Here is a 24,748-nt window from a genome sequence, read left to right as displayed (position 1 = left end):
TTTTTTCGCTTGGAGATCCCCTTGTTCTGCCAGCTTCTCCAGTTTTTCTTTTTGTTTATGTTCTGCTACTTTTTTCTGAGCTTCGCGGTCTCCAGTTTCTGCACGTTTCTGCATTTCAACAAGTTTTTCTTGCTCCGCAACCATTTCTTGGGCTACTTTATCTCCTTGTGCAGCCCGTTCTTTTAGGTTTTCGAGTTTTTTCTCCTCTGCTTCAGTTTCTAGTTTAGCGAGCTGTTTCTTTGCTACTGGGTCTCCTTTTTCTGCTAATTTTTCTAATTTAACGTGTTCTTTATGCGATTCGAGAATTTCTTTTGCTTTGCTGTCTCCACTATCTGCAAGTTGTTGTAATTTCACTAGATTTTCTTGAGACGCGAGTTTGAGTTGTGCTTCACGGTCACCTTCTGCTGCTAGTTTTTTTAGGGTTTGTAGCTTTTTTTCTGCTGCGAGCTTTTGTTGTTCTGCAAGCTCTTTCTTTGCTTCCGGGTTTCCCTGCTTTGATAATTTTTCCAGTTTCGCGAGGTTCTCTTGTACCGCCAGTTCTTCTTTAGCTTCCTGATAACCAAGTGCAGCAAGTTTTTCTAGTTTCGCAATTTCTTCTGGGGAAGCTAGATCTTCTTCATCAGGAAGATTTTGTAATGTCGCGAGTTGTTCAGGTTCATCAAGTGGCAATCCAAGATTTGCCCGAGTATTCATGTTCAACCGCGATTCAACGGGACCAGAGTGCATTAGTCTAAAAAAGTTGAGAGAAGGTTGTCCTTTATTCATAATCGCCGACTTACAATGCATATAGCACAATTTTTAAATTAACACTTTACATACACATCTGCAGCTTCACTATACGTTTGCCCATAAGCTTTATATTTAAAGAGAGGTCTTGCGCCTAAAGACTTTTTGACTGCTGCCAGAAAATTCATTGGGTATCTAGGCCCGCCAACTCCACCTAGAATTCAATGTGTCAATTAACATTCAAACAATACTAGTTATTATAAATATTGCAAACAAATAAGAGTTTTCTTACTTCGCATCGCCACAGATTGGGACAAGTATCTCGAAACGTCCTGGATCAAAGCTGGTAGTAAAAAAATAATTTAGTTTGACAAAAGCAAATGCATGTGGGTATATGTATTTTTATTAACAAAAATTAACCATGAATTTGACTACCTTTCATCGGTACTTCCAGTTTCGGCGGTGTCACGCCTACCATGTCCCGAGTCAAAACCCTTTTACCTTCATCAGCTATATCTTTGATGGGAAGATAAGGGACTAACGTGGGCGCATTCTCCACTCTAAAATTAGAATGTGTTTTGAGTTTGGTCCCTTTCATTTACACTGACTTATTCGTTAACGTAGTACGTATCATTTTTAATTGCATGATTAGTATTCTTTTCAATGTACCTACATGTGCTACGATTAGTTTTATAGAGGTTAGAACAAAATTGTTTAAGTTATTTTTGGTCATAGTCTTACTCCTCTGCTCCGGTCTTATAATTCATAGTGTAATTATTTCTAGTCGCAAACACATTATTAGGTTTGCTCTTCATCATATCCAATAAGGCTCCCAGTGCAGCATCTGCAAATGACAGAATATTTGTGTGCCTTTTTTGTCATTTCACTATTACTAAGACAAAAATAAGATTATTTTAAATAGCTAACCAACCTCTGTCTCGAACGAAGGCAGACAAATAGTCACCACACCGGTCGATTACCTCTGGAAAAAGTGTAAGAAAATTTAGTAATTTATTAATTTAGGTACGAATATAAGTGTGGTGCCTGGTGTACCATTCATGTCAGACTGTAAAGCTTTGGGTGTGGCAGCGTCTACTGCTTTGTGGAGCGCCGCTTTAAACACAGGCGACGTCGAGTCATCTGGAGTTACACTCGTAAGGCCTGGAGCCGACTCCAACCTGTAGAACAATAGACGGATTATATGATCGTACGTGTAAAGTCCTAGATACATTGCTTCTTCTGAAATAACTGGAAGCGAACCGACTTGCTTCGCTACCCCTTCACCCAAGTATACAGACATAAGTAAATGTATCCCATTTAATTTTTTTCATCGATCCTAGCGATTGATGATATCTCAGTAAAATAATAGTTAAGTATACGAACGTGTACGCGGCTGCGTTTTTTGTGGACACGGGTTGATAGTCTGAGAAATGCTCGCCCCCTTCTTTGCGTAATTCTTTTATCAGTAGGTCAAATGCTGGTCCGCGTTCGTCTGTAAAGTTTGTTCGTTTTACGTATGATTTTTAGGATTGGCATTTCTCAATAATTTATAAAATATGATAAAAATATAACTAACTTTCATCCACTGCCCTCTCCGACAAATATTTTGAACATAAATCCACCGTATCTGGAAAAAACGTTACTTATATTTGGTATAAACAGTTTTAGTTTTTCCTTTGAGTTCTCAGCACCTAGTCTGAGAGCAGGCAAAGAGTTATACCTACGTACGTAGAGTATTGCGAAAGTAATTATACTTCGTTTGACTTACCCGCCATGTCTCTTCCCATATCGGCTGGAGTGACAGGAGAAACTAATTTTGTTAAATCTGAATGTATTGCCTGCGATAGGTTAGGATCGTCGTGATCGGTTTCCAGGCCTTTAGCCTTTTCCAGTCTAAGAAAAGGTAATGTTGTGTTCATTTAAAATTTTACTGATCATACAATTTAATGAAGTAATGGTATTACAATACTAACTCATTTGCCGCTTGTGCGTAGGTACGACTAGCTTTCCCCTTTTCGTACAACTTTTCGTTCGGCTTGTTGCGCATTTCTTTAACCAGCAGTTTAAACGCCGGGCCTTTATCCTCTGTACAAAACAAACAAATGAAGTCAAAAATCTAATGTAAGGGGGTAAAAAATTAAAAGTCTGTAAAATATGGTTTACATACTGTTATATTCGGCATGCTGTGCCAAATAATTGGAGCAAATGTCGATCATATCTGCAAAAATAACATTATTTTGGGGTCATTGCGGCCAAAAATCTACGCACAGCGAAAGTGTTAATATTAACTGTTCTATTAGAATTTTAGTCACCTGCCATTGCTTGCTTGATGGTCGGTGGAGTGACAGCATTCGTTATTCTCTTAAGCTTTTGACTTAAATCCATAGCTATCGCTGTATTATAATCTGTAGCTGATAGATCCGGGGTTCGTTTCAACCTGTGATAAACCTTGTTAGTTTTGTTGCAAATTTGTTTCAGTATCGCGTTGAAGAAGTAGATGGATGAGGTGATAAAAGTTTAGCATTCTACATATTTTAAATTGGTGTTCTTACTTTGTTAATAACTTATGTTACTTTTTATACTATGTGTTGAGGAACGGTAAACATTTTTTTTGTACAAGATACAATAAGATTTGAAAACCCTATCGAAAGATTGATTACCTTTTTAGGAACGCAAAGTAATGGAGTAAAGAATGTACCTTTTGCACTTGACGAGTATCATAAATTCATAGAGCCTACCGCCACCTCTTAGAGCAATATTATTGTAGAAGAGAGTAAAGCAGCATTTTGCTTTCACAACTACAATCACATAGCTGACAGTGAGCATTCAGATGCTGCCACAAGAGTTTTAAAACATTATTTATTGTCGTTCATGTATAAGTTGAGTATCTTACTCCATTGCTGCATCACGGTAAGACTGGGAAAATTTCCCATGCTTCACCAAATTCTCTCCACCCCGGGCGGTCATTGAATCAGTCAGTATCTTAAATGCTTCCCTCATATTACCTATGATAACACAACTGGTAAGTGCAAGTATTTGTGAGGAAGTAATTAAAAAAATAAAATGTGCGCCGATTCACCTTTAAACTTCATGTACGCAGGTTGCGCTAAAACAAGTTTGTATTGTCAATTATTAATGCACATCTTATAAAAAACATTAAACTGATCCTTATTGCATACTCACGACCCATAAGAACACCGCTCTGGAAAAGAGAAATCAATTGTTTTACAGTATGAAGCGACACATTTTTAATGAACATTGAACAAATCTTCATTCTCCGATCTGACAAATGAACACGACGGAAATGCATCTTGTTTGGTTAATTAAAATGGGATATTATGGATCAGATATGGAAAATGAAGATTTAAGTAAGTGAACAATAATTTTGTTAAGAATTATTTACCTTTTCCAGCCGTGTTCAATGTAAGAGAATGAAATAATAAAGAGCAATAATTTAAAATTTTACTTTATTTTTTACATTTTCATCTTTAAATTATAGTAAGGAATTGTTTAAATTATGAAGTTATACATTGTATAGTTTCAAGTCATTTACATTAATGCATTATTATCAAGTGGGAGCAGTTGGTTCTGGTCTATATACATAACTAAATTCAAGGACTGCTTCTACATTTTTATCATATTGAAATTCTTTAGAATCCTTGGTTTTCTTGTTGAGTCTAGAGACTGGTTTGGTGATCTTGTCCTATTAAAATGAACAGATTGTAATTAAGTTACCACATGATAAGTTTAAGGGTACACATAAATGTTAAATACTTACATCACCCATCATGTCCAAAAAGTCGTCTGCAAAACCTGCATCACCAGCTCCATCTGGCCTTAGTATGTCTGTAAAAGTAAAAAAATATTTATTTTAATGTAAAATCATTTTACGTAATTCGGTAAGGCAGGCAATTTGAAGACTATACAAAATTTCTAACGAACTGTTTACATTTCGTACCTCTGCTTTGCGACTTAAGGAGCTCACTTTTATGGTTTCTTGAGATCACCGCCCGAGGAGCGTGGTGTTCCTCCTGCCGCGGGAGTGTCAGCCTGTGCCTGGCTGGGGGTCTGTTCGCCTGAAGTGGCTGCGGGGGTATCGGCGGGCGTCTCCGCCGGGGTCTCGGCGGGTGTCTCGGCGGGTGTTGCGGCGGGAGTCTCGGCCGAGGTCTCAGCGGTGGAGGACAGCGGCGTGGCGTCTCCCGGCGTGGTGGCTCCCGAGTCGGCGGCCGGCGTCGGCGCCGCCATCAGTGTGTCCGCATTCGACGCCGCCGCACTATCCGGTGGCTCGCCCTCGGGTCTCTTTGCATCCTCATAGAACCTTTCGACTTCTACACCCAAAAACAATTTAAGTCATAATTACCTTACGCCATGACTGAAGTCCTTGAGCATCCGAGAAAAGTGGAACCACGTGTTTTTACCCCGTTTGAATTTGTTGCAATTGTTCAATAAGCAATTAGATCACAATTCATTGGTTAGTATAGGTACATAATTTTTCTCGGAACCACAAGAGGCACAAATATATTAAACCGCATTTGAACAATTGTTACAATTTCAAACGGTTACGGCTTACCTTTAATTACCAAGACTATGTGTGAAATACCGCAGACTCTGAAGAAACTCGTAACAATTGTTCCTTATCAAGCAAGTTTATCGTTTAACTTACCGTCATCTTCGTCAAAGTCCATCATAAGCATTCGATCATCCGATTCAGAAAGTATTTCATCTATCCAAACGGCAACCTGGCAATGAAACAGGTGTTAAAATTTTTGGACGCACAATTTTTTTAGAGTCATTTTACCTTATTCATGTAAAAGAAAACTACTTTTCTATTCATGAAGTATTTTACCTTGTCAGACATTTCCATCATGAACTTCGCTTTAGGGTGCCTGCACCGTCTGGAAGGTGTCTTCATATGCATGTAATTGCAAATCTCGTCCAAGATAATGTTCGATAATCTTAACATCCTAAGAAGCAAAACAACAAGGTTTGTCAGTATAATATTTTACCAGTACTAAATTATTTTAGGTAATCTTTCTCCAACCGGATAAATCATTAATGACATGCAGTATTACAGCAATTATTTATTAAGTATATGGAGGCCTTAAAGCTAATGAAAACCAGGAAAAATTATGGATAAATCTCACCCATCAGCCAGTGCATAACTTCCAGGTCTCGCGAGTCGTTGCTGGATGCCTCGAGCGAACGCCACGGTAGCATTGCGAGCCCAAACAAATCTTTTCTCGCCTACCATAGCTAGTACATCTTTCTTTATTTCATTAACGCGAGCGTTTCTAAAAATAAACATGTTTCATTATAGGTATATCCCTACTTCCGTACTTAATATATGAATGCGAAAGTAACTCTGTCTGTCTGTCTATCTATCTGTCTGTCTGTCTGTTACGGACCGGACCCGGACTTTTAAAGAGTTCTCTTGGAAACGCGATATAACCGACCTCGACGCGGGTGAAGCCGCGGGCGAAAAGCTAGTATTAAATAGGTTTCAATGAAATGGACTGCATAGAGCAAGGTAGTAAAGTAGTCAATAAGTAAGTAGCGCATAAACTCTTAGTATTAGAACTGTTTAATCGAAACTTACGCATTTGCTTTCTTCTTTGTCTTTTTTAAATTGACAAAATATTCATAAGCCTGATCTGGCTTAAAAGGTTCATCAGCATCCAACATTGCTCGTAGACGAGCAATCTAAAAGTAAAACAATGTTATTAAACCTTAAATACTTCGTTTATCTACGTTACTTTCTTGTTTTGGCTATAATTAATAAGTAGAATCATTCCCTTAAATTGATCGCAGTGTGTGACTAACAGATAGCAGTTTTATGAAAAGCCGTTCCGCCATCCGGGTTCGCCACTAGGTCACATTTTGTTTTTTATAACCGCCTTTAAATAAATTAAATGATGTAATGGTACTCACGGGCATACGGAATAGCCAGACTAGTTTTGGAACCAACCGGACTCCTTAATCATGAGGGGTCGCAAGTCGAACTGGACGGGCAATCCCGATACTTACGCGTGAGCAAACCGTTGCATTATTTAATAATGAATCATCTTCACGAAAGTTGTAGGTATTTAAACTAATTTACCGTTTCAGGAGGTAGAGTTTGGGCATGTTCTCTCCACAAAAATATAATGTTGCGTCGCAGAGGTTTTGCCATTCGCTCAAGTCGGTCAGTTAAGATAGCACCGTGCTTTCGCAAACAGCGTGCATGAGCTCGCATGGCACGCTTTGTCATCTTCACATCAGTAGCTTTTGGACCCCTAGAATTAGTTTAATTAGAAGGTAGATTTTAAAAGAATTCGGAAGCCTAGTCGTCCTCGGTAAAAGTAAATAAATTATTTTATTACCGTATATAAGTTTGTGCTTTTTGGTAAAATAGGGGGAGGTATGTTTTAAGAGAAAGGCATTGTGATGTCTGATACACCTGATGATGCATTACTAAGTTTCTGACTAAGTCTGCGATAGTGGTGCCCACCGTGGGGCTTCAGAAATACTCATTTTCTGAAAAGGCTCACTTTAATCTCTTATCAACATGGAGATGAACAGGTATCAACTGGAGGTTAAACTGTTAAATTGTTTTCACAAAGCTGAAACGCACAGAAGCACAAATCTTAAGCTTTCTTTACAACTTCATAATTGGGCCAGTTATTGTGTTCTTTACCTTGGACGCGCTGGCTTAGGTGGAGGTCGCACGGGTTTCTTAGGTCCAGATTTGTGCGTGAGCCGCAACCCTCGGCCTGCGATGATGGTATCCGCCACTGACGGCGGCGCCGGCTCCGTCGCGTACGGTGGGTACGGAGGATATTGTGCCGCCGGTGCCACTAACACCTCTTCTTCGATCGGGGTTTCTTTAAATAATGTTTTTGTTACAATATCGCAAGATCTTGCAGGACGATAATGCGATTATTAAGTATTTCATTTTTATTGAACTTTAAATTAAAAAATCTAGCCAGTACGGACAATCTACTATTTTATATAATTTTTATCATGTTCATGTTGTAGGCAATTAAAATATATTTTCAATTCGCGATAAATCGCGGCTTTATAAATTTAATGTAATACAAGTACTATTAGTAGCAGACAAGCAGTAAGAGATAGAAGTCATGAAGTTAGTAAAAGTAAAAATGAAAATAGATTCGTGTTTACAATCTGTTTAAAGGAGGTAGACAGGTTCCAAATGTTTATAATTTATTATGTAGCTATAAATATTGTCGTACTAAAGTCATTCATTGATCAATGGTTCATTAAGAAATTCAAAAGTTACTTGCCTACTCCCGGGTCGGAGACTGGCATCTCGCTGGCAGCTAATTCTGACGGTGTGCCCGACATTGTGCACGATTTTTATGTCAAAACTTATTCTAGAAACAGTCCTTTTATTTATTGTTAGTATTATTGAAATTCAGATTGTATTAATCGGTTGTCTCGATTTGCTTGCATTTTAAAGAATGACAGCTTTTTGGAATAAATTGATTCTTCTGGCATGACATTCAGCCAGTCTTTCAATAGGTTTGTAAGAAGTTCTCGTATTTGAGTTTCTCCCATAATATCAAGTACCGAGGGAGTTCTACACTTCATACAAAATCTCATCAAATACAAGAAAGGGAATATCGCGGAACTAACGTAGATTGGACCTCATTCAAAATTTTCGCATAAGTTAGAATAAGTATCATCGAAACATTACATGAAAGTCTTGTATTCGCAGCAAATGTGTTCATTAATCTTAACTTTGTAGACTGTTTTAATAATTGTAATTAGTCAAATTAAATCACAAATTTTTTTCTCTGTGCTCGGTCAGGTGTCGCTGTCATTTTCACCGTGACATTGTTTTGTCAATTTGACATGTTTACTTATATGCAAAGTTGCACAATGTTTTTCTTGTAAAATTAGTCATTTCTTACATTAAAATACATTTGGATAACATCATAAACATTTAAAATATTAATTTAGTGTGTTAAAGATAGTATAAGCGATATAAAATGGGAGACTGTCAAGGTGTATAGTACATTTTTTATCCCAATTGTGCTACATTATATCGGTGAAATCAATATTTCATCCTGCTTTTACAATTGTTTGGGTATTAATGCATCTCAGTTTGAAAAAGGACTGTATTGACTTAATAAACTATTTCAGACTATTGCACTCTCATTTATTATTTCTATTAGGAAAACTTACAACTAATTTAACTTGTTTTATTACTAAAATATTTTTCCTCATTATTTACTCCATAGTTCAGAACAGCCAGATAGTCAGCTGTTGTAAATAATAATCTACCCAATTAATTTTATTCTTGCAGTTATTGAGTCCTCTGACCGGCACACTCTCTACAAGGCAGATAGACATGGCCTAAGATTTAAAATAAAAACTACTGGATTTGGACCATACATCTTATTGACTGCTAGTCATAAACCAAGTTTGCAACTTTATAAGGCTAGTAGTTGACTTATTTGATCAATTTTTAATTTAATTTGAATGTTTTTGTACTTATGTAAAGTACATAGTTTAACTGCTTTTTTAATTATGTTACTTATTGCAGATCATTTTAGGACAGGAAACCAGAGTCATGAACTTGTGCGAAGGAACTGAGATGAAATTCCCTTCTAAATGTATATCACATTTTCTGGATCACAAACATTTATGGGTGACCTGGTACAATAATAAAATCAAAGTGGGAATGATAGGTGAACAAATACCTTTTGTTGAATATGATCGGCTGTACACTGAGCCGAGTGTAGGATTTGTTCAATTCAAAACATCATGCAGGCATGGGGCTCCCATTGAATGGATCATTGAGAGTAAGTATTGTTAATGTCTGCCCTAGACATTCTCTGATTTTGGTGTACAGTTCAGTTCTACAAACCATTGAAGAATATGGTTTAACACATCATTATTTCGTTGATGAATTTAGTAAAAGGCATAAATAAGTAGTCAGTGTTAGACAGTAAAACATGAATGTATTTATTCAGTAATAATATTCATTTTACAAATAAAATCATAATATAATTATTTACAAAAATATAACAGGAAATGAATACTACATTGATTTTAATCACAATTATTCCGTTCCAGGCTCACCAGTTATTTTAAAAACAGTAGCTTGTAGGAGATTTAATGATAAACTCTGCTGGCAACCTCTGGATAATGGCAAATTACCTCATGATGCAATGGTTGGGGGCTTCGAAAATGAATTGACATACATTGCCAGATCTCATCACAACAACTCATTATGCCCTGGAAAGTATGTTCCATCAATGGGTGTAGCATTTGTCCCTTGGGGTCATAGGGAACATAGTAAAGAAGAATTTGAGGTTTAGTATTTAATATTATTATATAATTTGGTACATCTGGCAAATTAAGAAAGCATAAAATAAAACTTGTCTTTACTTTCAGATATTATGCGGATTCAATGCTAAGTGGGTGAAAACAAAATGCAATCACATTCCGACTAATGCATTTATTGGTGGGTATTCCGAAGTGCAAAATGAACCTTTGTATATAGGGAGAGCTATGTACGACGGCAAACTGTTGATAGGCAAAGTTCATGTTCGCTACGACTTGTGCTATTTGCCGTATCACGGAAGAGAAGTTGAGATATCAACTTACGAGATACTAGTCATACCTGAAGATGCAATACGGCAGTCACTACCTACGCACCCAATGTTATGCTTGCATTAATGCAATGCGAAAACTAAGCTAATACTGCAACTGGTTGAACGAACTGTACATTTAATCTTAAAATAATAAACTATTTATACATATATCAAATAATGTTTTATTTTGATTTAATATACATTAAAATTACTTCTTAAAATTAAAACTTAAATTATGCACATTTATTACGTCATGTTATGTCCTTACATTAGCAAATTTTAAGGTAACTGTTTTTTTCGCAAATTGCCGAATGCTGGATGAAATGCATAGTATTAATTAAACAAATAAAGCTACACCTAACCTATGCGTTTAAATACAGTATGAAATGTTAAGTATTTACAGAGTGTGGATTGAGTTTAAGAAGTTATAAAACAAAGTGGTTTAATAATATAATACACTTACAAGTTAAAATATTAACACTGTGAAACTGATGTTATAATCTAATAAGTTACTGACATAAACTGATTTTAAAATAACAACTTATTGAAGACAATACCGACAAATTACAGAGGGTCTGCATAAAAGAATCCATCATAATTATCATAATTCATAGAATGGTCATCAATATCATCATTTTCATCTTCTGACTCAACCATAATATTCATATCCACAGGAGGTAATAAAAATTTATTAGCCGATCTATTTTTATCAGGAACTACCAATATTTCATAGTTGTCTACACTTACTTCCTTACCATCAAATGCTATGTAACACACTTTGTGAGAGGGTTGAACTTTTCCTGGAATGATGTGATCAAAATATCTGGCACGGCCAACATACAGCCTCTCATGCCCGCTATCTTCTGAATGACCAGCAACAACAGCTCCAACTGGTATATTATCTAGTTTAGTTGACACCCAGGTACAGTTGTACCCACATAAGACCTGTAATAAAGATATTTATGTAGGGAACATTTGCTGAAACATCACTATAGCAATTTTTTACTGAATAGTACCAACCTCAAAGAAGCTTTTGACATTAGCTTCTCCTCCCCAAGGTATGTAGCCCAAGCCCTCAGAGGACACAAACTTGCCTGGAGTCAATGACCCTCTATGATTGGCCCTAATTATATACAGATTTTCTTTCTCATAGCCCCCAATAAAGGCTCCGTCTGGAAACTGTGTGTCTGCATCTACTTGTACCCAGTATAGCTCACCCCCTGTCACAGGCTTCAATAGTGGCTTTTCTAAAAGTGGTGGCACTGCAAGTTTTAAAAAAAATTACTTTGTTGCACAATTAGGTGAAATAGGTATTTATGACAAACAAAATCTTACATTCTATCCTCCAATGTACAGGGTTTCTATTGTCATCAATAGCTGAGAATGTAATATACTTTAGGTTTGAGTTTCTACAATTGTATGCTACAATAGGTTTTGTCTCGCCATCTCTTCCTAATCGCAGAATGTCTCCATACCAAGACACCCAAAATTTTCTGTACTCTTGTGGTGACAATATATTTGGTGTTTCAACTGTCTCCTTTCCTACTCTCACTGTCATTTTCTTTATCCATGAGTGACGATTGTGGCCAATGCCAATCTGTAAATTTATCATAAAAACAGTTAGGTGCAGATATGTAAATACAACCCCAGTAATCTGGCCCCTGGCTAATCTGGCACCCATAGTAATCCGACATCGTCTTGAACATATGTGTATGCTTTAATACACAATTGAACAAGTTACAACTTGTACGTAACTTATTTCCTAATGTAAAGTTATTGCATATTTTTTGTAAATTCTATAGCATTAATGACGTTTCTTTTATAATAGGACTAATTCTTTCCAATGTGTTGTTCAATTTACTTAAAAGGCTTACTTTAATCCGACAAATTCGATAATTCGACGATGCCTTGCAAAAGGTTTGTTGGACTACCGGGGGTCCACTGTACTGTGCTTATCTATTAACTCATATAAACTAGTAAGTATATTGAAAATAGGATTTGTTTTATTTATTTTTTATAATGATTTGCTTACAATATAGTCACATGTTGGCCCAGCCTTGCTGGACAATCCAATGCCAGCATTTCCAGGCGCTTTAACTTCAAAATTGATGGCACTACTTGTGATTCTGTAAAATATGTTATGATGTCTAGGCCAAGTGGTAAGTGCTGTGAAAACGAGTGAATCATAACTTTAGTATTTATTCGAAATTGTGCAACAATATTATACATTACACAGGCAATCATTAAATATAATAGAGACCTTATTAATAATATATCAGAATAAATAAAAAAATAGCAACAGAAATATTAAATATCTTACCAAATTGTTCACCCATGGTTTGTTACTATTTTGTCGTGATTATGTATTTAATGAGTTGGGTATTTTCTATTTTTCACACGTAAATATAAATACTTAGTTATCGTACAACGTCTGCCCGAAATACTAAGAATGAATAATGAGTAACAACAAAACTAAAATTTTGACATTTGTTTGATATTGAGTTTTCCGATGAAGTCACAGATAAAAAAGAGAGAAACAAGGTTTATTGTCTTTCTATTGGAGGTTGGCAGCCCTATCGATTTTACTAAAAGGTACAGGAAACAAGAATATTAATATGACTGACTGTGACGACGATTTTCTGTTTCATGTCTAAGCTTGTCTGACTGCCTTTTTAAAATTATATGTTGGGTAGAAGCAAAAAATTACTTACTGAATATTGCTGTTATTTACTCTGAATACGTTACTGAATAGGTACTCAGTATATAAGCGCACACAAACCTATAAGCCTTAGTGTAATGGTGCTCAATGGGCAATCTGAGGCAAGAACGTAGTAGATCTTTGTGTCCTGGACGATAATAACGATTCAGGGACGGCCAGTAGCGCGTCACCGCGAAAACAGTCGTTAAGATATTGCCACACAAGTCACTCACTCATTACCTACATTTTTTAATACATAGGCCTACTAAGTATGTGAAATCATGTTAGACTGAACTTTTATTCAGTGTAAACCACAGTTTGCCATAGTTTCGTGTTATAGCGACTTGTCTTTATTAGTTTAGTCCATTCCGTTTCGTGTTCCAGGTTTTCCTATGTATTTTTGCACTACTTTCATTAAAATACCCCAAAAACTTCTATTGGCCAAGAGGCACAATTCAAAACAGAGGCACATTTATTCCACTTGTCATGATTATTTTGTTATAGTCTTAAAGCAACTAGTTTCTTAATTATTTTTTAAATCAATTTCTTGGCATTAGGGTGTATAGTATATAAGTAAAGGTAGACATAGGGTTTATGTTAATTAAAGAAAAATATAAAATTTGTAAATATTTTAATAATAATTTAACAAAAATATTACTTATATTTTTCGATACTTAAGTGATCCTAGCATTTTAACACCAAATAACTTAATATTATGCAGTGCAGTAAATAATTAACATTCTCGTACGTACGAACAGGCACAGCGTGACAAAATACGAATCGAGATACATATGATATCTAAATAATTATGCATTATTTAATTGATCATATAAGTTGTGAAAGCAAGTCTTAAGTTACTCGTACGAACAAATATCGAGATTCAATTAACACCGATATAACTTAGGGCATGAGGACTTCGTATTCGGGGAAACCCAGTTCTTGTCCTGCGAAGGAGATGTAGCAGACGCCGTGGGACTGCTGCACCTTGCCGGTGGTCAGGCTGCCTTCGTGGTTGACGCGGCCGATGTAAAGAGGCTCACCGTCTTCGGTCTCTCCGCCGGGGAACGCTCCAGGGGGCACGTTAGAGCCATTTGTGCGCACCCAGTTGTTGGGCCCACCGACCAAAACCTGTAAAACGTAGATCACATATTAAATATACATATGAGATTATAAATAACCAATTAACGATTTTAAGCAGTGATCGTAAAGGTAACAAACCTGATATTCGTTTTTGCCGTGCTCCATGCCTCCCCAAGGCACGAAAGCACAACCATGTGAGCTGCACAGTTTTCCGGGGATGACAGCACCTTCGTGCTGTGCCCTAGCGACGTATAGTGGTTCACCATTGCAGTCTTGTCCTCCGACGACTGCGCCGGGAGGTACTTGTCCTGAGGTCGCATTTACCCAGTTGCCGATACCGGCCACAATCGGGGCGCCAGCTCCGGGGTAACCGGGCGGGGCAGCGTACAAAGGTGCGGCTACGGGTGCGCTTGGTTGCACTGAAATTTTATGTAAAATAATGTTAGTTTTTTTATTCATATACGAAAAGAGGGAGAGCAATAAAAGAGGTACGAAGGAGCGAAATAAAAATACTAAAGTGACTGAATATGAAAGCGATAAAACGCAATTAAATGCAGATCAATTACATGTATTTTAAAAATATTGGGTCTGAAGATTTTGTTCTTAAGGAGTAAGATGGAGGGATAATACAAATAATGTATGTTGTGACTGTACATTATTGTTATTTATGTTAATGATTTAATGAGAAATAAATTATGAATTAAAGTGAGTTTATTGCAAGACATGCAGACAATATATTATAATGCTTTGTGAAGTCTCATTTTCTTTGGTATGGTGGTTCATGAGTTAAGGACAAGAAGAAATTGAGTGACATCAAGTATTTAGAAGTAAACAAAAGTCCAAAGACACTTAAACAGTAAGGATGCATAATAACCCAAAAAGGATGCAAGAAAAAAAGTCTGTAAAGCTTAGTCACAAAATGTACCCAACATACCAAAAACCAATTCAACACATCCAGATGCAGACTTCATATACCAACAGATCTATCTAATGTCAGAAATCCAAACACGTAACAATTATCTTGATTCTATAAATTTTATTGTTAGTCGAACAAGGTGGTGTTGTGTACAAAGATTAAAATTTTAGTTTTCTCACGACAATTATAAAACTAGAATTGAATTGTATTGAATGCGGATTAGAAGTCAGCAATTAACACCCAAAAGCATTCTCAATATCTGGAAAGACAACTCAACGTGGCTGAGCGCCGTTGTTGAAATGAGAAATACGCCATTGTCCGCGGGCTCCCCAGGCACTTCGCACGCCGAAGTGCGTGATACCGAAGGGCGCCGGGTCTACCCACTCCATAATAACCTCGCCCGACTCGCCGTCGCGGACCAAAATTCTGCCGCACCTCCATTCGATTGCGAATTTCCTGAACTCATTAGGATTCATAATGCCTGGGGTCGGTACCTCAACCTACGGGTCAACATTGAGATTTAAACGGAGGGTCCAGACACACAATACAACGACGAAAACGACATTAACATATTATACTACCTTGTCTGGTTTCTGTCTGCAGTGTCTAATAACTGACTTGGTGTTCTCCCAACCACCGAGGATAATTTCGTACATAGGGTCCACCTCTGCGGGTGCTTGCGTCAGGGATACATGGCAGTTGTGGGGACCGCGATATTCAAATTTCAGAGATCCAGATACAACGGGTCCGAATTTATACTCTAAGCTGTCCGGAGTATTGAATTCAGCCCCATCTGTACCGATAATAAAGGGTATAATTTCATTTGTTGGGTACATTTTATGTGATGATCGTTGGACGGATTAGTAGCATACCTTCAATCTTCCAAGAGCCAGTTGCACCCCAGCCAGTGCATACTCCGACAAATGCGATCGGGAAAGGTTCGGGATCTGCCCAAGAAAGGAAAGGAATAGCTTCTCCTTCCCGACCAGCTGAGATAATGCCGCCGTCCCAACGTACCCAGAAACCGCGGAATTCTCCACCGTTCAGGATGCCGGGGGTTTCGATTTCAACTTTGTCAGGTTTGGTTCTGTTCCTTCTGATCACACTCTTTGTGTTGCCCCAACCTCCAAGGAAGATCTGTTAAATAAAGACACCGAATTCATATGAGATACTTATATCATATCCATAGGTTACAAAAATCCTTATTAAAAAGAAGTATTTGACATACCTCAACCATTGGGTCGCTTTCAGCGGGTCCCATAGTAAGAGCAATGTGTGCATCATTAGCAGTCCTGACTTTGAATTGGACTGAGCCACTGGAGACCGGAAAGAAGTGGTACTCAAGTTTGTCTTCGGTAGCTAAATCTGTAAATAAAAAGACATAAACATCAGCCCAATTGAACTGCAGATATTTTCGGGGATTATGTTTATTTTAATTTCAAAAATCTTGTGAGTACCGTCATAATTATGAATAACAAAATATCCACAAATATTGATTTCTATTTTTGAAGCTGTCTAGATTCTAACATTCAAACAGCAGCGTGGGTAAAGTCATTAACCTCACTTGGAATGGAGTAGGTGTTTAAAATTCTGTATACATTTCTTAGTGCTTTCCTCGATACCTATTTAGTCTAACGATATACTGGCGTCGCGTTCCATACGTTGTGCGAGTTTAAAATAGGCACATATTGGTATGCGGGTGAGGTATAACTAACTAGTACGGCGCCGACAAATTCATAACTTGATAATGTCAGCCGTACGCAAGTACTCGTAGATTAAGATATACATTGCTGTTTATAGCCTGTTTTTGTAGCTAAGCGATTGAGACCCGTCCATGGCGGCTGCGCGGTAAGACTATCGTGCGCTTGTTATGAAAGTAGTCCAATTCGATGATGTCATCCTATAAAATCAATGTTTCAACCTCTGTATCTTGCCTGCGTTAGTCAGGGTTGAATCACAATAGAATAGAGCAACTACACATTATGCGAGTTTATTAGGACTTGTTTATTATATTCGTCACGCATATTAAACATCATACTGTACTAAGTACTCTAAGTAGGTACTTTACCTTCCCTTAGCTAATAGAGTTAGTTAATAGAAATTCCTAACGGTATGGCTAGAGTATATTTGTCGTACAATAATTGATATGTGGTGTTGAATTAAATTAAAAGTATTTGCCCATTAACAGAAAAGAGTGAAGTTTGTCATAACAACTGTTATTTTATACGTTATACGTTCTATAAACTGTGGATAACGTAGTGAGTTACATACTTATATTGTGTATTTGCATGTTTACTTTATATATTCCATAGTTTGTAACTGTTTGTTTTCCCCAATAAAATAAAAAAATAAAATAAAATATACGTTAATCATAGCTTTGTCATAGAATAGAACCGTCATAGTAGAATAAACTATAGAACTATGTCATAATAACATTTAAACAGTTTATTAAAGAGTAATAAATTGTTATTACATGCTTCCAAAAGGAGTGAGCAATAAAGATTCCATAAAAGTCTAGATCAGACTCGGCCGGAATTAGTGAGCAACCAATTACTCACTGAAATTGCTTTAGGCCCGTATAAACTGTAAGGTGTAATTTAGAACAACCACTATAATGTTGACACTTTGACAGAATTAGCAGATAGGTGTAAAGAGGTAAGTATCACCTTGTTTTGTTTACATACAACGCTTAGGTAACAGCAGTATCTTATCAGAACAAACTGCATAAGAATTTCACGTGCGAGAAATTCGCGATAGGTATGCGAGCTGTCTATTAGGTCAATTAGACCAATCTATTCTGACCCAAGGATCTGTCATGGAATACTGCTTACGTTTTTGGTCTTGTTTTACAATTATTCAATAACATCGTTATTATTTTAGATCTTCGATACCTTACCTTTGAGGATTAGTTTAATTAACATAATACTGCTATGTAGAAATCATTAAGTCGGAGGAAAAGAATTATATAAACGGCCAGACGCACCTACAACCCAGCTAACCTTCGATGGCGACGGAATTAAGGATGATCTCACGGCAAAACATTTACCGACTAACTAAGTATTATCTATCTAACAACGTGACCTAACAAGCATTCATAAAAACTAGTTAGTTATTTCAAGATAACGCTGTTTACTGTTATTAGGTAGCTGAAAAATATTCACAATATTACCGCAGAACCTACCTACATTCGTAATTTCGTATACCTACCTACAACTAATGTAAAATAATATGCTGACCGTGATTTCATTGAAATTATTACATTCAATCGTTTTGGCAACGACTTGGCTACAATGGCTACGGCTGTACAAAATTCCTGTGTTTAATTATTTTGTTTTTAATCATAAATGTTTACTTCGATAGTTCTGTTATAATTTGAAAGGCCAGTGGAATGTTTGTATTGATTGTTTCTAACGATTTTCATATGCCGCATCACCACGCCCGCTACTGGCCTTGTGCCAAGAAAACGCCGGTCCTGGTATTTACGTCACCGGCTTCTCAAGAACAAACTAACTAGATCTAAAGAAATCTGAGAATATCCTGACTTCAATTCTAAAAGGTGTATTTGATTATTCTAGTTACTGAGTCTTTGAACCGAAACCGGTGTCAAGGATGTGAAAAAAACGCAATAAACACAGGGAACAATATGCAATTAAAATATTAAAACTTTTTATTTTAAGAAAAGTCTCAATAGTTGAAATAATTGTTTACTTACCCATGATGTTAGCCATGATTGATTAAATGCTTGTATTTTTTTCACTGAAATTAACGTACGTGGTGTCCACAGCGAGTGCTATTTCAAACTGGGGCCTGCCGCCTGCAGAGCGAAGTTGGTGCGACCAAGTCTTGTGGCCTCAACGCCGCGCCGCGCCGACGCGGACGCGACGTAACTCTAGATGATGTCATACTATACTTTAGAAATAAAGTTTTCGTAATAAAGTTTTAAGTGCACTTTTTACACTACTATAAATAGCACTTATAACCTTTTAGCCATAGTTACGATAGGAGCCGTTTATGGAAACACTACAGGTATAATTTCTTTGAAGAAATCGCAAACAGCAAAAAACTGTCATGTGTATCATTATTAGTACTACCTATAGGTGTCATATATAAATCAAACAATAGACGACCTTCACAGACCCTAGCTTTGGTCAAGGTTAAACATCGTAATAGTTACGCTGACACTTGTTTACCGTTGATAGGGGTAATAATAAAACTTCTAGATGTTGTAATACGACTGCATACCATCACTAAAATAAATCAAATTAATTCAGTTTTAGAATACATTGCAGGCACGAAGCTAATGGCTGTAGGCTGGCTCATTCAAAGGCATTATCCTCAAAATGACTTACCGCAAAATTCAGGTAATGCTTATTGGGACGAATATTTTGTCCATATTATGGTAGGGTAAACCCATTCGATTGATAATGGCATTCGATTAATTGATTTATACTGCATACCTATATACTGTATAAAATACATGACAATTGACTGCTGTGAGCGGACTGCTTCAGAACAAATTTTCCTTATTCGGCAAATTGTATTTTTTTTAGCTATTTCCAATAAATATGGTCATGGACATGATGGTAAACAGTGCCCTGTGAATTCGTTCTCTGTGACAAAACACGATGGTCGCAGGAAAAGAGAGCTTTTTTCGATCTGTGTAACCTGCAATGCAATTAGCAAAAAATGGGGAACCGGTTCTTTGGACAAATTTTTGCAGCAATTTGGAAATTTAAATATAGAACATGTGGTGTTCCCATAAAAAAAAAACATTATTTCTGACCATTAAGTATTTTTTCAATATTCATACTTGTTATAAAAAGGAATCGTTTAACCGCTTATGGGGTTAATGCTCATTTCATGCCCTTTTGCAAAACTGGTATGGACGAAAACGTTAGTATGGACGAAAGTGCTTTTTTTGAGTTCTACAAACATAAAGTTGGGTCTGGCGACTTTATTGCGTCACAACGTGTTCTAACACACGTTATTAGAAACGAACAGTATTATTGATGATTCACCTCTTGCAAATACAAGTTGTTATGTCCAGTTGACCTGATGATACTTACGATCTTTATGATTCATGATCACTGATAAAAGTATTTTTGAGGTTATCACAGGGACACTGCAATAAATTGTAAACTAACATTCCGAATTTAGATCAAGATTACTATCTACTTTTGAATGACAGACATAAACACGACAGTCCGTCGTGTTTTGATTTAGAATATTTTTGTATCTACACGCTGGCAGACGGCGAGTTGTACCATAGTATTCGGTTGACCGGCTTCCGCATCCCGTCTGACCCAGCCACCTTCTACTGAGGTGGCGCCACGCGGGAGAGGCTATGTCAAGAAGTGGAGCGGTAAATACCATAAGACGATTTCATAGGAGATTCCGTCTATAATAAAATAGAACAAGTGGTAGTTTACATTTTTTATGTACCAATGTAGACTAAATGGTAGGTAACCGACATCGATCATTACATGGGTATCCAGGGCGGCCTGAACACAACAAATGGAAAGGGCAAGGTTTCAGCAGTGTGACGCAAGCATAAAACACGGGTCACCTAGATAATCAAGAGGTCAGAATGGTTTCCAAGAATACTTTAAGCTATTAAACCCCAAGAGTTTGCTTAACGGAGTATTATTCAGGGCATACACGATAACAACTGCGTAACTTACGATTATATAAGTAAATACTTATAATACTTCGATTGTAATTACTTGGCAACTGTTTCGTTGAAATCATCACAAATAAATAAATTACAATAATAATTTTATAAATTTAACAGTTTTTTTATTATATTTTAATCATTATAAATTTAATACCTGTAAACAGTTTTATTACTCCGGTTTCTCTAAAACTCGATATTCCTAATAGCGCAAACACACAAGGTTAAGAATATTTTCAAATTTTCGAGCTATCGAACTTTTATATCTATACATATAACTAGCTGACCCAAGATAAATAATAACCCATATAAATAATTTCTAAGGAATATCTGGTGAAGAAGAGCTGGACTACTCTTAACATTTAGGTGGTTGAAAAAAGATTTTGTTCGATTCTCAGATCTTCCCAATATGCACATAAAACATGAGAATCAGTCGAGCCGTTTCGGTGGAGTTGTATCTCGTACTCTATGATACGAGGATTTTATAATATTAGAAGATGATGTAGTAGAAAAGTGAAAAAGAGTTAAAAAAAATATTGCTTTGTGGTCTACGTTCAATCCTGAAGCCGAAAATTTGTTTTCTTGAATTTTTGCTTGTTTGTCTCCATGTATGCCTGGAAAGATTTCTTTAAGTTCTGGATAGATTTGATTCAAATTTAGAAAGAATATTCACATGTCAACATACTATTTTTTGCAGGGTGTGGACAATAACCATTTATTTCTGTCAACAAATATCGAATTATCTCATAATTGAGTAATGTTCAAATTTTGGATCAACATTAACAAATGATTAAGACACCATCTGATGTCACCATCTATATAAAACCCTTCAAGTCAGCCCGTCACCTAAGCGAACTAACGGCATTCTGAATCTATGACGTCACTCGACTATAGTAAGTTTTATTAGACTACAATGACGGTCAGGTAACCTTCATCTGACTGATTCTACTCGCGTACTACAATGGTGAATCAGTTTATTCACAGTGTACATAATATACTCGACTGTAAAGTTTATTGTGGTTGTGATACTGATATCTCGTAGTCCGTAATATCGTTGATTCAGTAGTGATCTCAGTCCGAGACAATTACGTTTCTTGGTACGAAGATTGCCAATTTCTCAATTAGATGGGTCAATTTCTATACACTGAAATATATTCAGATAGAAGAGATTTTTTGGCTGGTATATTTATGGTAGATATATAATAAAATTATTCAGACTTGAAAGGCCTACGGCAATATTACAACACGATTTATTGCGATTTACATAGTTTTCGGTCTCCTTGTGAAATGAGAATAGAAATTACTTATCTAGTGTGTTTTTGAATTTATTCGAAGAAATTGTCTGATTGCCAAATACTATCCAAATATAGTGGTATTTTGAAGAAATAGCACCAAATGTCCATCCTTAGAAAGTTTTACATGTGAACGTTATTTTTATAAATAGAAACCATATTTTGACGCAAAAACGAGTCTTTATAAAGTATTCAACATAAAATAAATGAATAACAAGGAAAAAAATCCAAACTATATTGTGTCCCTACAAAATAGTAAAGTTTTTTCCTTGTCCTAAACTTTAAATATGATTACATCTAGTTGGACATATTTGTTGTGTGTACATCCTACGGCGATTTGAATTTCAAGGTGCCCCGAGTTGAACCTTGAGGGACCTCAAAATTAATAACGATAATAATTGGCCTATTATGTCATTAGATTTGTACAATTAATTTAAAAATGAATAAAAACATCGATGGATGCAATGATAAATAAGGATACAGATAAAGATTTCTGTAAAAACAACTCTAAAGGAATTGTTTGCTAGTTTAAGAAACATTTCGATTATCTTTCAACACTGAACTACGTGTAGTTAAAAAATTAACCAACTTGATATGGGTCATTCATTAAACTGGGATATTTAAATGCCATCAAACAAACATTTTTTTTTTCTTTTTATTTACGGGGTTTTTTCTGAATAGAATATGTCACCCCGATGATTGATACAGATATTTAAAAAAAAATTAACAGTTGCATAATATAATAATATAACTAGTGACCTGCCCGCAATCTCATGGCATCAAACAAACATGCAATGTATAGTTATTATCTGCCATTTTTTTCATAACAGTCTTTATTTCCATGAGCACCCTGCACTTTCTTTTGCTCATTCTCGAACCTAACGCTTAAACGAGATATGCATAAATTTTACACTGTAGTTGTTATTGTACAATGACGTCACACAACATTACATCACCGTTATTTTTATTAATGAAGGAATGGTTGAGGCTTAGCAATCTGTGCGTTGGTGAGTGTAGAGACTTGTTTTAGGAGTATGTAGGTGAGGAATATGGAGGCTAAGGCCATATTATAAAACCTAGCCTGCTTAAAATACTTCTTATTTTAATATGAGTAATCCAAGCTCTAGTTAAAGATCAAAGTTGTCTGCTTACGTAAGATATGTGCAATTCTATGTAAAGTTTAATTCAATAGAAGTAGTACGCATTCGATAAATGTTTACGCGTATCTGCCTGCCGTGTGTGTACGTGTGTTAGTATTTCTCAATAATTCTCATCAATACATTTCTGTTATGCTGTTGACGGATAAGGTAGAGGTAGCGACATCTGGTAATAAACTTTTGAACTACGTTGCTCTGGTAACCCTACTTACTACGCTGATTCTATTAGCATATAAGTAACGGTATGTGTCGGTTAGGTAGTGTGTTGGCATAACATCAGATGGCGTGGGCATCGTTATCATTAAGTACACGAACACATTTTCCAATATTACCAAGATTTTTCAACGAGAAACGAACGTCGTTTCTATTTTCTTCGTCTAAATTACAAATTTAGGATCATACCGAACTTGATTACTTTCTTCATAGGTTTAAATCACTATCAGAAGCACCTTGAATAAGTAACCCTGCAATCGACAGTCTCGACAGATGTTTAAAGGGCAGCTCACTTTTCAATCTACAGTTCACCTGTGATTTGGCTGATTATCCAGCTGATGATTGGTTGTTTCAGCGCAACTCACTACATTGGTTAATAGTGTTACACCAAGATTCCACCAATGATCGGCAAAATGATGATCTGGCCTTTTTTATTCCTTTTTGTTACGCTTTGAGTCACTGAACAAGCTATCTCAGAAGAGCTCTACTCTATTTTCAACCTTTTCTAAAGCTGTTTGTTTTTAATCCACGAAAACCGACTCCACCTCTAGGTATAAATATTTTGGAGTCAAAGATACCTCGAACAATTATAATTTGTGTTCCCCTTTAAATGCGCCGTTTACCCGAACTAAGTACGATAGAGTTATTTTTTGCTAACGGTTGCCTAAGGTGAGGCAGGTAAGGTCGAGTTACATCATGTTACTAACGTAAACGTAGGACTTTGAAAATATACTGTAATTGAGAAAACTAAAATATTGTGATCAGAATACGATTAGGAAGGGCATACGTTTTCACTTTTCATTAAACCGAGTTTTGTTGTCATTTTTTTATTCAGAAATGTTTAGCCTTGGATTTTTTTTATAATGATTAGTATTACTTGTGTAATTTTCTTTTGGCAAATGAGTTTCGTTTTATCATTTTTTTTTTTTAGAATCTTATAGCATTCGCACACGGTCAATTACCAGTAAGTGTGAGTGAGATTCGCGACTCTGAGTGCTCTGTACAAAGAGGCTATAGAAAACCAAAACATGATCACATAATATATTTGTATACGAAACTAGAAAAATGTGCCTATAACGTGTTAAATTGTCAGTCTAACTCATTATAGAATCATTGTCTTTTCCCTAACCATTGCTATTTCAAACGCCTTCTTCACTTAAACATCCTCATGAAAATAATCCCGTAGATTTCGCTTGAGATAACACTAGCCTACTCAGACATCTTTATAAGCATTAAATATTTGAAAACTATGAATTTTTGAATATGTTAAACATTAAATGTATTTTAAAACTATCATAGTATTTTTGGTTTTACCAAAAATGATTGAAGAGATGAGGATTGGAATGATATCAATTTCACCAAACTTACAAATGCCTCATGAATGATAAAATTATAA

General features: G+C 36.2%; 4 protein-coding genes across 5 annotated transcripts in view; 1 reads left to right on the top strand and 3 right to left on the bottom strand.

Moving 5' to 3' along the window:
* The window catches only part of LOC113496786, a 21,138-nt gene extending 12,632 nt beyond the window's left edge, over positions 1–8,506 (bottom strand). Inside the window, 24 exon segments of the mRNA XM_026876108.1 lie at positions 3–730; positions 820–940; positions 1,019–1,069; positions 1,162–1,286; positions 1,468–1,570; positions 1,658–1,708; positions 1,780–2,002; positions 2,004–2,218; positions 2,303–2,353; positions 2,495–2,619; positions 2,700–2,811; positions 2,894–2,944; positions 3,039–3,163; positions 3,620–3,803; positions 3,910–3,928; positions 4,307–4,429; positions 4,505–4,572; positions 5,390–5,465; positions 5,573–5,690; positions 5,871–6,017; positions 6,323–6,426; positions 6,824–6,998; positions 7,400–7,586; positions 8,007–8,506. Coding sequence (XP_026731909.1) covers positions 3–730; positions 820–940; positions 1,019–1,069; positions 1,162–1,286; positions 1,468–1,570; positions 1,658–1,708; positions 1,780–2,002; positions 2,004–2,218; positions 2,303–2,353; positions 2,495–2,619; positions 2,700–2,811; positions 2,894–2,944; positions 3,039–3,163; positions 3,620–3,803; positions 3,910–3,928; positions 4,307–4,429; positions 4,505–4,572; positions 5,390–5,465; positions 5,573–5,690; positions 5,871–6,017; positions 6,323–6,426; positions 6,824–6,998; positions 7,400–7,586; positions 8,007–8,067 — 3,343 coding nt within the window. The 5' untranslated portion in view covers positions 8,068–8,506.
* Positions 8,507–8,623: 117 nt separating this feature from the next.
* Positions 8,624–10,500, top strand: LOC113496989. Its single transcript, XM_026876412.1, has 5 exons — positions 8,624–8,730; positions 9,032–9,165; positions 9,272–9,530; positions 9,805–10,043; positions 10,126–10,500. Exons 1-5 carry the CDS (start codon positions 8,715–8,717, stop codon positions 10,408–10,410), a joined length of 933 nt encoding a protein of 310 aa, XP_026732213.1. The 5' UTR covers positions 8,624–8,714; the 3' UTR covers positions 10,411–10,500.
* Positions 10,501–10,565: 65 nt separating this feature from the next.
* On the bottom strand, positions 10,566–12,893 carry LOC113496988. The gene is made up of 5 exons (XM_026876411.1): positions 12,646–12,893; positions 12,358–12,491; positions 11,661–11,922; positions 11,346–11,587; positions 10,566–11,270 (listed from the first exon to the last, which is right to left on the bottom strand). Exons 1-5 carry the CDS (start codon positions 12,659–12,661, stop codon positions 10,890–10,892), a joined length of 1,035 nt encoding a protein of 344 aa, XP_026732212.1. The 5' UTR covers positions 12,662–12,893; the 3' UTR covers positions 10,566–10,889.
* Positions 12,894–13,686: 793 nt separating this feature from the next.
* On the bottom strand, positions 13,687–18,860 carry LOC113496986 (C3 and PZP-like alpha-2-macroglobulin domain-containing protein 8). Of its 2 annotated transcripts, XM_026876408.1 has the most exons (7): positions 18,732–18,860; positions 16,248–16,384; positions 15,892–16,156; positions 15,601–15,812; positions 15,297–15,519; positions 14,242–14,522; positions 13,687–14,151 (listed from the first exon to the last, which is right to left on the bottom strand). In XM_026876408.1, exons 1-7 carry the CDS (start codon positions 18,745–18,747, stop codon positions 13,924–13,926), a joined length of 1,362 nt encoding a protein of 453 aa, XP_026732209.1. In that variant the 5' UTR covers positions 18,748–18,860; the 3' UTR covers positions 13,687–13,923. The 2 variants fall into 2 exon arrangements, with proteins under 2 accessions (XP_026732209.1, XP_026732210.1); XM_026876409.1 differs by lacking the exons at positions 15,297–15,519; positions 15,601–15,812 and having other exon boundaries at positions 18,732–18,844.
* Between the last annotated feature and the right edge of the window lie 5,888 nt (positions 18,861–24,748).

This window comes from Trichoplusia ni, chromosome 8 (genome assembly GCF_003590095.1).
Source record: "Trichoplusia ni isolate ovarian cell line Hi5 chromosome 8, tn1, whole genome shotgun sequence".
NCBI classification, from domain to species: domain Eukaryota; kingdom Metazoa; phylum Arthropoda; class Insecta; order Lepidoptera; family Noctuidae; genus Trichoplusia; species Trichoplusia ni.
Note: the sequence above shows the minus strand (reverse complement) of the source record. Positions and strands in the feature narration are given on the sequence as shown.

Excerpts from the sequence above, each read along its gene's own strand:
- LOC113496989 (XM_026876412.1), top strand. Across the intron at positions 9,531-9,804 it reads CATTGAATGGATCATTGAGA|GCTCACCAGTTATTTTAAAA; the intron begins GTAAGTATTGTT and ends ATTCCGTTCCAG. Across the intron at positions 10,044-10,125 it reads ATAGTAAAGAAGAATTTGAG|ATATTATGCGGATTCAATGC; the intron begins GTTTAGTATTTA and ends CTTTACTTTCAG.
- LOC113496988 (XM_026876411.1), bottom strand. Across the intron at positions 11,923-12,357 it reads GGCCAACATGTGACTATATT|ATTGGCATTGGCCACAATCG; the intron begins GTAAGCAAATCA and ends ATAAATTTACAG. Across the intron at positions 11,271-11,345 it reads ATGTCAAAAGCTTCTTTGAG|GTCTTATGTGGGTACAACTG; the intron begins GTTGGTACTATT and ends TCTTTATTACAG.
- LOC113496986 (XM_026876408.1), bottom strand. Across the intron at positions 15,813-15,891 it reads TGGCTCTTGGAAGATTGAAG|ATGGGGCTGAATTCAATACT; the intron begins GTATGCTACTAA and ends TTATCGGTACAG. Across the intron at positions 14,523-15,296 it reads CAACAACGGCGCTCAGCCAC|TGCAACCAAGCGCACCCGTA; the intron begins GTTGAGTTGTCT and ends ATAAAATTTCAG.